Genomic DNA, 13,456 nt, shown 5'->3' with positions numbered 1-13,456 from the left:
ACATGCAGACAATAAGAATAATAGAAGATGAAAATATAGTTAGAAAAAAACAAACATTAAATGACAAACAAATAATACTACAGATTTTTCATGATAAAACTGTTGGTTGTTTTTACGGAGCACACCAGAAACGTTCAGAGCTTCAACTGGGTGATAACTTAGATACAAGAATGCACAATTGTTACAGTCTGTTTTATATATAAGATTATAGCACTAGATAGGTCTTACATAAACAAGATGAGGTTTGAGAGAGACAGATAGATAGAACTGAAATGTTAAATAACAGCTAAACTAACAAGTCTGTGATGCCGACAAAACAAACTATTAAGAAATTTACTACTGAAAGGCTTTTCAACCACAATAGGTTTAAGCATAATCTAAAAAATATTAGCATCCCTTGCTTTTTTCCTTACTTTGTATATAAATATATCAGATGATCAATGTTTAAATTATATATTTTTGATTTAGCAAAGCATTTAAAAAAAAAGTAAACTTAAAAAGCATCTTACTGCACGCCATGGCTTGCACACATATCCATCTTGCTTAAATAGAAGAATCAAAACGTACCCCTCGTAAGTCAACGGAAAAATCAAATGTACACCTTAAATCGAGGAGAAAATGTGTTTCTCCGAGGATCGGCTTTGTTTTTATTCAACGGATTTAAACATCCCCTCCTTTAACCGCCACCTTATCGTGGTGGAGGGGTTTGCGTGTCCCAATGATCCTAGGAGCTCTGTTGTCCGGGGCTTTATGCCCCTGGTAGGGCCACCCAAGGCAAACTGGTCCTAGGTGAGGGATGAGACAAAGAGCGGTTCAAACCTTCTATGATGAATGAAAACTTTGGACGCCGTTTTCCCTTGCCCGGACGCGGGTCACCGGGGGCCCCACTCTGGAGCCAGGCCTGGAGGTGGGGCTCGATGGCGAGCGCCTGGTGGCCGGGCCTGCACCCATGGGGCTCGGCCGGGCACAGCCCGAAGAGGCAACGTGGGTCCCCCTTCCCATGGGCTCACCACCTATGGGAGGGGCCAAGGAGGTCGGGTGCAGTGTGAGTTGGGTGGTGGCCGAAGGCGGGGACCTTGGCGGTCCGATCCTCGGCTACAGAAGCTGGCTCTTGGGACGTGGAATGTCACCTCTCTGAAGGGGAAGGAGCCTGAGCTAGTGCGCGAAGTTGAGAGGTTCCGGCTAGATATAGTCGGACTCACCTCGACGCACAGCTTGGAATCTGGAACCAATCTCCTTGAGAGGGGCTGGACTCTGTACCACTCTGGAGTTGCCCCCGGTGAGAGGCGCCAAGCGGGTGTGGGTATACTTATTGCCCCCCGACTTGGAGCCTGTACATTGGGGTTTACCCCGGTGGACGAGAGGGTAGCCTCCCTTCGCCTTCGGGTGGGGGGACGGGTCCTAACTGTTGTTTGTGCGTATGCACCGAACAGCAGTTCGGAGTACCCACCCTTTTTGGAGTCCCTGGAGGGGGTGCTAGAGGGCATACCTTCTGGGGACTCCCTCGTTCTGCTGGGAGACTTCAATGCTCACGTGGGCAATGACAGTGAGACCTGGAAGGGCGTGATTGGGAGGAATGGCCCCCCCGATCTGAACCCGAGCGGTGTTTTGTTATTGGACTTCTGTGCTCATCACGGATTGTCCATAACGAACACCATGTTCAAGCATAGGGGTGTTCATATGTGCACTTGGCACCAGGACACCCTAGGCCTCAGTTCGATGATCGACTTTGTGGTCGTGTCGTCGGACTTGCGGCCACATGTCTTGGACACTCGGGTGAAGAGAGGGGCGGAGCTGTCAACTGATCACCACCTGGTGGTGAGTTGGCTTCGATGGTGGGGGAGGATGCCGGTCAGGCGTGGTAGGCCCAAACGTGTTGTGAGGGTCTGCTGGGAACGTCTGGCAGAGCCCCCTGTCAGAAGTAGCTTCAACTCCCACCTCCGGCAGAACTTCGACCATGTCCCGAGGGAGGTGGGGGACATTGAGTCCGAATGGGCCATGTTCCGTGCCTCTATTGTTGAGGCGGCTGACCGGAGCTGTGGCCGTAAGGTGGTCGGTGCCTGTCGTGGCGGCAATCCCCGAACCCGCTGGTGGACACCGGCGGTGAAGGATGCCGTCAAGCTGAAGAAGGAGTCCTACAGGACCCTTTTGTCCTGTGGGACCCTGGAGGCAGCTGATAGGTACCGGCAGGCCAAGCGGAATGCGGCTTTGGTGGTTGCTGAGGCAAAAACTCGGGCGTGGGAGGAGTTTGGGGAGGCCATGGAGAACGACTTTCGGACGGCTTCGAGGAGATTCTGGTCCACCATCCGGCGTCTCAGGAAGGGGAAGCAGTGCAGTGTCAACACTGTATATGGTGGGGATGGTGCGCTGCTGACCTCGACTCGGGACGTTGTGGGTCGGTGGGGGGAGTACTTCGAAGACCTCCTCAATCCCATTAACATGCCTTCCAATGAGGAAGCAGAGCCTGGGGACTCAGAGGTGGGCTCCCCCATCTCTGGGACTGAGGTCACCGAGGTGGTCAAAAAACTCCTTGGTGGCAGGGCCCCGGGGGTGGATGAGATACGCCCGGAGTTCCTCAAGGCTCTGGATGTTGTAGGACTGTCTTGGTTGACACGCCTCTGCAACATCGCATGGACATCAGGGACAGTGCCTCTGGATTGGCAGACCGGGGTGGTGATCCCCCTCTTTAAGAAGGGGGATCGGAGGGTGTGTTCCAACTACAGAGGGATCACACTCCTCAGCCTCCCTGGAAAAGTCTATTCAGGGGTCCTGGAGAGGAGGGTCCGTCGGATAGTCGAGCCTCGGATTCAGGAGGAACAGTGTGGTTTTCGTCCTGGTCGCGGAACAGTGGACCAGCTCTATACCCTTAGCAGGGTCCTGGAGGGTGCATGGGAGTTTGCCCAACCAGTCTACATGTGTTTTGTGGACTTGGAAAAGGCATTCGACCGTGTCCCTCGGGGAATCCTGTGGGGGGTACTCCGAGAGTATGAGGTACCGGCCCCCCTGATAAGGGCTGTTCGGTCCCTGTACGATCGGTGCCAGAGCTTGGTCCGCATTGCCGGCAGTAAGTCGAACCCGTTTCCAGTGAGAGTTGGACTCCGCCAGGGCTGCCCTTTGTCACCGATTCTGTTCATAACTTTTATGGACAGAATTTCTAGGCGCAGCCAGGGCGTTGAGGGGGTCCGGTTTGGTGGGCTCAGGATTGGGTCACTGCTTTTTGCAGATGATGTTGTCCTGTTTGCTTCATCAGGCCGTGCTCTTCAGCTCTCTCTGGATCGGTTCGCAGCCGAGTGTGAAGCGGCTGGGATGAGAATCAGCACCTCCAAATCCGAGACCATGGTCCTCAGCCGGAAAAGGGTGGAGTGCCCTCTCAGGGTTGGTAGCGAGATCCTGCCTCAAGTGGAGGAGTTCAAGTATCTCGGGATCTTGTTCACGAGTGAGGGAAGAATGGAGCGTGAGATCGACAGGCGGATCGGTGCGGCATCCGCAGTAATGCGGGCTCTGCATCGGTCTGTCGTGGTGAAAAAGGAGCTGAGCCGCAAGGCTAAGCTCTCAATTTACCAGTCGATCTATGTTCCTACCCTCACCTATGGTCATGAGCTATGGGTAGTGACCGAAAGAACGAGATCGCGAATACAAGCGGCTGAAATGAGTTTCCTCCGCAGGGTGTCTGAGCTTTCCCTTAAAGATAGGGTGAGAAGCTCAGTCATCCGGGAGGGGCTCAGAGTAGAGCCGCTGCTCCTCCGCATCGAGAGGAGTCAGATGAGGTGGCTTGGGCATCTGATCAGGATGCCTCCTGGACGCCTCCCTGGTGAGGTGTTCCGGGCACGTCCAACCGGGAGGAGGCCCCAGGGAAGACCCAGGACACGTTGGAGGGACTATGTCTCTCGACTGGCCTGGGAACGCCTTGGGATTCTCCCGGAAGAGCTAGAAGAAGTGGCCGGGGAGAGGGAAGTCTGGGCATCTCTGCTCAAGCTGCTGCCCCCGCGACCCGACCTCGGATAAGCGGGAGACAATGGATGGATGGATGGATTTAAACATACTAGCTGCACTTTGACTAAGGTCTCTGTTACTGTAGCCGTGCTGTTTTTCTTTAAAATAAACAAATAAATTAAAAAATGAAAGGACGCCTTCTCGATCTCAAAGTATTCCCCAGGGGAATGAAGAAACAGACGGCACAGAATGAATAGAAATCGGTGGCGGTGTTCGTGTGAACTCTACACAGAAACGGGAATCGAGAAAGTAAAGTGCAGTGAGCCGAAGAAAGTGGTAAAGAAATGAGAAACAGAAATTCAATGAAGCAGAATGAAAAATACCACCATTCTTTAAAGTAAAGGAAACCGAGCTCGGATCGCTTAGTTTTCTTTCCAAATATTGTGACAAAGCCGAGTCACTCAACCACAGGAGCACAACGTCTTCTTTTCTGCCTCAAGCAAACTGCTCAAGTTTTTGGACGCGACTGTTTCGTCGTCCTTGATGACGTTTGGAGTACTTTGACCCGTGACGTCACCAAAAGCGGCAGATACGGAAGTCGGCGACCTTTTCGCTTGTATGCAGCAAACCGAAGCAGTCTGCCGAATAGGTCGACTTTCAAAACTATCACATCGCACACAGGGTGAAGGTAAGTGATATGAGTTTAGGGCCGTCATGTTATGAGTGTGGATTTTTCATTTGCTCCAGAAGGAGTCAGTTTTGAAAGAAAATCAGTACCGAGTGACGGAGGGTAAGTATTCGTGGTTTGGGCACGTGGTCAGTTTACTAATACGTGAGTGTCCATCCGGTTTAGTCAAAGTAACTAAGTAGAGGTAAGCAGGCCGTTTGTGTCTATCACGTCAATTTCACTAACGCACACAGCGCTTTAATTTTTACTTTTCTTTCTCTTTTATCATTACGCGGTGTTCGTGATCGGTCGGCATTTCAGAAAGCAGCGAGGAGTCAGTCGGGCTTTACACTTACGATCAGAGAAAGACAAACACGAACTGAAACAAACCGTGGAGTTCGCGACCGTGGAGAAAAGTCGAAGTGCGTGCGAAACCAAGAACGAAAACAAATGTATAGAGGGAGAGAAAGTGTAGCGCTGTCGTGCCGGTATTCCTCGGGTAACCCGCCTGGAGAAGTCTAAATTTAATGTTCATATCTGTTGAAGACGGGCGTCCATAACCAGTACTGTATGTGTGTATTTATATACACGGCTTAGCATTCTGAAACCTGCTTAATTCAATGTAGTCCGCATATATTTACATGCATTGCATGGATGAACAATTCCATGGATGTTGTTTTATTTCTCTTTTAGCCTGTGTCATATGTGAAAAAGTCTATGTTTTGGTGCTAAAATCTAAAACCAGTAATGCATGTTGATGAATATTGGGAGGTTCATAGAGATTTGTGGTTGGTGTTACTGCCGTACAGTTCCAGCAAAATGAATTTTATGGTCTGTATGCATTTTACATGTCTCCCCTATTTATTTATTTATTTATTTCTAAAGATTACCAGGTTTAGTGGGCTGGCAAACCTAACCTGACTTACTATGGTGGTGGATACTGTGGACGCAGGTTCAAAGAGAGAAGACAGCAGAAGATAGACACAGTTTGTTGAATCAACACACCCCTTTATTCTTTATGATTCTTGGTGAATAGAGAGACTCCGCAGCGCCTGTCAGCTCAGTGCTTAGGGCCAGCTGAATCTCCCCTTCCTCTTTTCTTACACACTTTTATAAGTTGGCTGTTATGCCAACACCCTGAGCAACAGACACATGACTTAGATACAATCATCACCTCTAGCTTAAAGTTTACGCAAGCATTTCTGATTATTATTGAGCGATAAGACTTCTCCCTTGAAGCGTGCATTTTAAAGATTACTTCTTTGCATATAAAGTCCGCCCGAAATACAGTTACTGGTAATCTTTGTGGTTAGGCCTACTTCCCTTTATTTTTGAGATATGCTGTTCTTGTTTTAGCTATTTTCTACACCTAGGCTCTAATACTTAATAACCGTTAACTTTCCCACATCACATACCTTAACAGTCTTAATACATTCATATGGTTAACACAAAGAACTCTTATACTTACATTTTCTTAGCAATCAGCTGATTTGCATAACATATTTTCCATCCACCCAAACGCACATAGATAGTAATCGTCAAGGCGTTTTAGACTTGTTTATCTAAGTACAAATATATCTGTTGCACTAAGGTGTACAGTAATCCCTCCTCCATCGCGGGGGTTGCGTTCCAGAGACACCCGCGAAATAAGAAAATCCGCGAAGTAGAAACCATATGTTTATATGGTTATTTTTATATTGTCATGCTTGGGTCACAGATTTGCGCAGAAACACAGGAGGTTGTAGAGAGACAGGAACGTTATTCAAACACTGCAAACAAACATTTGTCTCTTTTTCAAAAGTTTAAACTGTGCTCCACGACAAGACAGAGATGACAGTTCCGTCTCACAATTAAAAGAATGCAAACATATCTTCCTCTTCAAAGGAGTGTGCGTCAGGAGCAGTGACTGTCACAGAGATAGACAAAAGCAAACAAATCAATAGGGCTGTTTGGCTTTGAAGTATGCGAAGCACCGCGGCACAAAGCTGTTGAAGGTGGCAGCTCACACCCCCTCCGTCAGGAGCAGAGAGAGAGAGAGAGAGACACAGAGTTTGTTTTTCAAATAAAAATCAATACGTGCCCTTCGAGCTTTTAAGTATGTGAAGCACCGTGCAGCATGTCGTTTCAGGAAGCAGCTGCACAAAAGATAGCAACGTGAAGATAATCTTTCATCATTTTTAGACGAGCGTCCGTATCGTCTAGGTGTGCGAACAGCCCCCCTGCTCAATCCCCCTACGTCAGGATCAGAGAAAGTCAGTGCAAGAGAAAGAGAAAAGTAAGTTGGGTAGCTTCTCAGCCATCTGCCAATAGCGTCCCTTGTATGAAATCAGCTGGGCAAACCAACTGAGGAAGCATGTACCAGAAATTAAAAGACCCATTGTCCGCAGAAATCCGCGAACCAGCAAAAAATCCGCGATATATATTTAAATATGCTTACATATAAAATCTGTGATGGAGTGAAGCCGCGAAAGGCGAAGCGCGATATAGCGAGGGATTACTGCAGTCCCGAAATCTTCTTCCCCTCCCTTTGACTAGGTCAAAAGGCCCTCAGCCCAAGATTCTTTGTTCAACTATTATATAATATATTGATTCAAATTTTTATTATTCCACAATACGTATGCAGTTGTACCCCACGATGGCCCGTAGTCGGTTCCTACCCTGCACATATCTCAATGACATCAGTTTCTGTGTGCTTTGTACTAGATATTGAGATGAGGTGGATGGTAAAACTCATATGGCGTTTGCTCACTACATGTAGTTTTATCACACTGAGCTCGACCAGGGTGTGTGGGTCACCTTTTTGTGCCACTAGGAACTCTGAAGTGAACACCACAGACTGGCCTGGCATCCCTTTTCTTAGCAATGCTCTGCTTGATTTAATTAAAATCTCCATGAGGGTCAGTAATTTGTTGTTCTTTGTCTGGCCTCTCCCCATGGGGTTACCCATGGTACATTGGTCAATGAGGAGCACAGATCTCCAGACAATGGACCACTAATGATGAGTGAGGCACTCAAGGTCTCAATACTGGGAGAAGTTATTTAGTAGGAGTTTATTACTATTTTTACATTTTTTTTCTTTAGGTTTTGTGTGTTTGTGTGCAACATTTACTTCCATATGATGGATCTGATTAACTTAATCCTGGATTTGTGTTGTTGGAAACATCAATAAAGTTCTGTTTCAGAGACTTTGAAGTAAGATTTGCAAACATTCGTTAAGACTTGCACTATTTAGTTGCTGTCCACCATTGTTATTAAGCATTTTTTTCCCCAGACAGTTTTATTTCTAAGCTCTGTACTCACACGTGTGATTCCCATTATACACGATACTCCTTGAGTCTTCAAACTGTGAGGTCAAAATTGATGTTATAGCTGTGGACAGAAGTAGATTATATTAGAAAATAATTCAATAAAGAGGAAAAGATTATGTGAATTAGTAAAAGTGCACAATGATGCTGGTTCTCTGAGTATTTTACTACACCTCTTCACAGGGATTATATATATTTAGTTGTCTTTGAATTTGAGGAGGACATTTTCAGAAATAATAGTTTTTATTACTGTGAAGTCCTTCCAAATGTTTGATTACTCACGGTAGACATCAGAAGCCGCTACTTTGACAGTAAACCCCCAATTAGTAGTAAGTGAGCAGCCATTGTAGTAGTGTATTGGTTTAAAGAAGCACAAGCCTTAAATTTTTCAAAAGGGTCTCTAGCTGTGTGATTTGTAAAACGTCTTTAATGTTTTAAATTAGTGAGCTGAGATTTGTTTAGCTCCCCCTGATACCTGCCACTGTTGTATTTGTTTTTTACACTTGTAGTGTTCTTTCTACTGTATTGACCATCTCAATTCTCTTCATGTTTTATAAATTTATTAAGAGTTGGAAACCTGTGGTTGACACGGCCTTCCAAAATAAAGATTAGATGTTTGTCTTATTAAAAACTGTTCCTCGTGTGCCGTTATCTATCTATCTATCTATCTATCTATCTATCTATCTATCTATCTATCTATCTATCTATCTATCTATCTATCTATCTATCTATCTATCTATCTATCTATCTATCTATCTATCTATCTATCTATCTATCTATCTATCTATCTATCTATCTAATCCTACTGCTCTCATTCACTTTTTGTAATCTTTTCATCTTTAAATGTGCTTTCGCAACTCTTGTTAATTTGTAACCACTATATATTCCCTAAAATTGAAGACCCGCTCTTCTGTATTTACATCTACTGATATGACAAAATGCCTGCCTGCAAAGTCCTTTCAATTCCCTGACAGTCCAGAGGATGAAGAGCACACCATAGTTTGAGCTCAGATGTTCATATAATGACATCATGTTCTCTCACTGTATTAAATGTAGAGCCGCAACACCATATTTTTATTAGGGCTGCGCTACCCCATACCAGCTTAGTTCAGGACTGGGGATGCTCAAATCGTAACACAGGCCAATATCACTGGTTATTTCTGTTCCTAAGAATTTGTTTCAAATGTTATAATAAAGCTTGAACCACCATCTTATCAGAGTTGTTATACTCAACTTTACAAGGTTTATGAAAAATACAAGTTGAATCAAACTTCAATCAAAACTACACATAATTAATATTAATAAGTCTGTGTGAATTCTCAACGGAAGCATAGAAAGTGTGTTGTGAATTACAAATTAAAAAGCTAACAAAAATCTAGCAGACCACGTTCACCACAAATTGAAGCTCATGTAACACAGGTTAAGAAGACAGTGCTGACAATTGAAATACTGTATTTGAATATTTCCAACTAAATGAGTATTTGTGTGAGACATGTATTGCAGGATTGTTTCCTTTTTAAAAAAAAAAAAAAACACCAGTCTACACATGCCAATAATACGTAACATGACAATTGATATAACCAATATAAGGCCTACGGTTCTTAGTTTTTAATACACAGGATAAAACCGGAAAAAGTTTCACATCGAAAATTGAATACCAAAATTAGATTAAGAATCCTTAACTTAACGGAGCAGTTGATTTAGTTAATGGTTTGTTTTTGTTTAGATTACAAACCTATGAGTGTAGTTGAGTTTATTTAATAATAGTTTGTTTCATACCAACTGTATTCTGCAAATGATGGTATCCATCTCTTACATGTGCTAGTATTTGGTAGGATGCCGATTCAAATCTCTTTCCTGCCAGAAGGACCCTTGAGCAAGGCCCTTAACCTGATTTCTTCAGGATCTCTTGCTGTACAATGGCCGACCCCACACTCTGTCAGGTAATGGTCATGCGAAAAGACAGTATCGCCTCGGGGATTAATACAGTGTAACAAATTTAAAAAAAATATATAAATACAGTAAATCTTGTATTGTAGTTACAGAGTTATTAACTGAGTTAATGGATGTATTATCAACCTGTAATTGTATATAGAAGCTTTGAAAAGGGAACTTACTATGATTATTTAATTCATGCTCAATAATGGACTTCTTCAAAAATAGCGGTCAAATGCTAAAATATATTTAACTTTATTTAAGGTTACATACAATATTCATGATTCAATTGGTTACTTTTCTTTTTTTGGTTAAAAATAAACCTGTAGGATAGAATGTTCAGCCCCTTTACCAAACATACAAGCATCTCTTACGTCAAGGGACTTGTTGCATAGTGTTGTTTTATTAACTGGTTAGTATTAGTGACATATTTTAGGCAGGAATTCTCTCATTTTGTTTTTATTATGGTACAGATGGAGTCGACACCATTTGCTTTGTTAAGTTAGCCATTGAAATGTCACTGATGGGTCAGTGTTATGATTAGTGCAATATACAGTTATCTTGTCTGATACTGTTAAGTCCATTTACAGATAATAAACTGTAATCTATATATTATTCACAGTGATGTGGTCAACTTTATAGTAAGAGGAAAAAGCATCTGGGATAGAGTCATATACCATTATACACTTCTCTAAATGAAAGGCCTACACATCTAATGGAAATGATGCCCTGCCTCATTTGATTTGTTAATTGCCATTTTCTTGCCATCATCACTGGAATATTGTCCACGTGGTACTTCAGGGGGTGTAGTAACACAGTCTGGTCTAACTCTGCTTTAAGACACACAGAGGGTTTGTAAGTAATCAACACAAGTTGGGACACCTGTGCAAATTGTTTGCTTCAACGTTCAAGGCTTCATTTACTTGAAATGCTGCAGAACATCTGTAGGTTGTAACCTATTAGTTTTCCCTGAAATTCCCTTTTTCAGTTGTTGCAAACCTAAACTTTAAATGTAAACCTCTAACAGTTTACTGTTACCTTTTTTACCATGTTAGGTCATTTATTGCATTTCAACTGATTAAATTTGAAGAAAAACTGAGGTGTTCTAAAACTTATGAGTGGTAGTGGTCCTGTCTGAAACATAGCTTAATTCTCAAAAAAAGTGTGTGTGTATATACAGTAATCCCTCGCTATATCGCGCTTCGCCTTTCGCGGCTTCACTCCATCGCAGATTTTATATGTAAGCATATTTAAATATATATCACAGATTTTTTGCTGGTTCGCGGATTTCTGCGGACAATGGGTCTTTTAATTTCTGGTACATGCTTCCTCAGTTGGTTTGCCCAGTTGATTTCATACAAGGGACGCTATTGGCAGATGGCTGAGAAGATGGCTCTTGCACTGACTTTCTCTGATCCTGACGTAGGGGGATTGAGCAGGGGGGCTGTTTGCACACCTAGACGATACGGACGCTCGTCTAAAAATGCTGAAAGATTATCTTCATGTTGCTATCTTTTGTGCAGCTGCTTCCTGAAACGACATGGTGCACGGTGCTTCGCATACTTAAAAGCTCGACGGGCACGTATTGATTTTTGATTGAAAAACAAACTCTGTCTCTCTCTTTGTCTGCTCCTGACGGAGGGGGTGTGAGCTGCCGCCTTCAACAGGTTTGTGCCGCGGTGCTTCGCATACTTAAAAGCCAAACAGCCCTATTGATTTGTTTGCTTTTCTCTATCTCTGTGACATGATCTGCTCCTGACGCGCACTCCTTTGAAGAGGAAGATATGTTTGCATTCTTTTAATTGTGAGACGGAACTGTCATCTCTGTCTTGTCATGGAGCACAGTTTAAACTTTTGAAAAAGAGACAAATGTTTGTTTGCAGTGTTTGAATAACGTTCCTGTCTCTCTACAACCTCCTGTGTTTCTGCACAAATCTGTGACCCAAGCATGACAATATAAAAATAACCATATAAACATATGGTTTCTACTTCGTGGATTTTCTTATTTTGCGGGTGTCTCTGGAACGCAACCCCCGCGATGGAGGAGGGATTACTGTATATATGTAGTTAGATACAGAGAAGCTAATAACTTAAATGTTTACCAGGCAAAAGGGGGCTTTGTGAGATCAAGAAGACAGTGGTTGGAAAAAGGAGAAAAAAAAGAGAGGGGTAAAATCAATGTAGAGAAAAGCCAAGTAAAATTAGAATATTAGAACATTCTAGACGAGAACAGGCCATTCAGCGCAACAAAGCTCGCCAGTACTATCCACTTATTTCTTCCAAGAACACTTCAAGTCGAGTTTTGAAAGACCCTAACGTCTTACTGTCTACCACACTACTTGGTAGCTTATTCCAAGTTTCTATCGTTCTTTGTGTAAAGAAAAACTTCCTAATGTTTGTGCGAAATTTACCCTTAAAAAGTTTCCAACTGTGTCCCCGTGTTCTTGATGAACTCATTTTAAAATAACAGTCTCGATCCACTGCACTAATTCCCTTCATAATTTTAAACACTTCAATCATGTCACTTCTTAATCTTCTTTTGCTTAAACTGTAAAGGCTCAGCTCTTTTAATCTTTCCTCATAATTCAACCCCTGTAGCCCTGGAATCAGCCTAGTCGCTCTTCTCTAGACCTTTTCTAGCGCTGCTATGTCCTTTTTGTATCCTGGAGACCAAAACTGCACACAGTACTCCAGATGAGGCCTCACCAGTGCATTATAAAGCTTGAGCAGAACCTCCTTGGACTTGTACTCCACACATCGTGCTATATATCCTAACATTCTGTTAGCCTTCTTAATGGCTTCTGAACACTGTCGGGAAGTCGATAGCTTAGAGTCCACTATGACTCCTAAATCCTTCTCATAAGGGGTACTCTCGATTTTCCGACCGACCATTGTGTATTCAAACCTAACATTTTTACTTCCAATGTGTAATACTTTACATTTACTGACATTAAATTTCATCTGCCACAAATCTGCCGAAGCCTGTATGCTATCCAAGTCCTTCTGTAATGATATAACTGATTCCAAATGATCTGCTAATCCACCTATCTTGGTATCATCTGCAAACTTAACCAGCTTGTTACTTACATTCCTATCTAAATCATATATATATATTAAAAATAGCAGCGGCCCTAGCACTGACCCCTGTGGAACACCACTCTTAACATCGGCCAGTTCTGATGAGGTTCCTCGCACCATCACCCTCTGCTTCCTGTGACTGAGCCAATTCTGCACCCATCTACAAACATCACCCTGAACTCCCACCTCTTTTAATTTGATGCCCAACCTCTCATGTGGCACCTTATCAAATGCTTTCTGAAAGTCCAGATAAATAATATCATAAGGTCCACTTTGATCGTATCCTTTTGTTGCCTCCTCATAGAATTCCAGCATGTTAGTAAAACACGACCTCCCTCTTCTGAACCGATGCTGATTGCTTAGAATAACTCCTGTTCTTGCCAGGTGTTTCTCGATCTTATCCTTAATAATTCCTTCCATTAATTTTCCTGTGATGCATGTTAAGCTTACTGGCCTATAAGTTGCTTGGATCTGCCCTGTCACCCTTTTTATATAATGGGATGATATTTGCCATTTTCCAGTCCTTCAGAATCTCTCC

General features: G+C 43.5%; 1 protein-coding gene and 1 long non-coding RNA gene across 12 annotated transcripts in view; one reads left to right on the top strand and one right to left on the bottom strand.

Annotated features, from left to right (window-relative positions):
- LOC114668330 (zinc finger protein 883-like) overlaps positions 1–13,456 on the top strand; it is a 774,734-nt gene that overhangs the window by 412,857 nt on the left and 348,421 nt on the right. The window contains exon 6 of one of the 11 annotated variants that reach the window (XM_051924973.1): positions 13,185–13,197. The exons of the other annotated variants lie outside the window; for them this stretch is intronic. Coding sequence (XP_051780933.1) covers positions 13,185–13,197 — 13 coding nt within the window. The remainder of the gene's footprint in view (positions 1–13,184; positions 13,198–13,456) is intronic. 11 annotated transcript variants of the gene reach the window in all.
- Positions 1–13,456, bottom strand: part of LOC127527925 (uncharacterized) — a 115,771-nt gene that overhangs the window by 15,712 nt on the left and 86,603 nt on the right. The gene's annotated exons all lie outside the window — the stretch shown is intronic.

The sequence above is a fragment of the Erpetoichthys calabaricus genome, chromosome 1 (genome assembly GCF_900747795.2).
Source record: "Erpetoichthys calabaricus chromosome 1, fErpCal1.3, whole genome shotgun sequence".
Classification (NCBI taxonomy): domain Eukaryota; kingdom Metazoa; phylum Chordata; class Cladistia; order Polypteriformes; family Polypteridae; genus Erpetoichthys; species Erpetoichthys calabaricus.
Note: the sequence above shows the minus strand (reverse complement) of the source record. Positions and strands in the feature narration are given on the sequence as shown.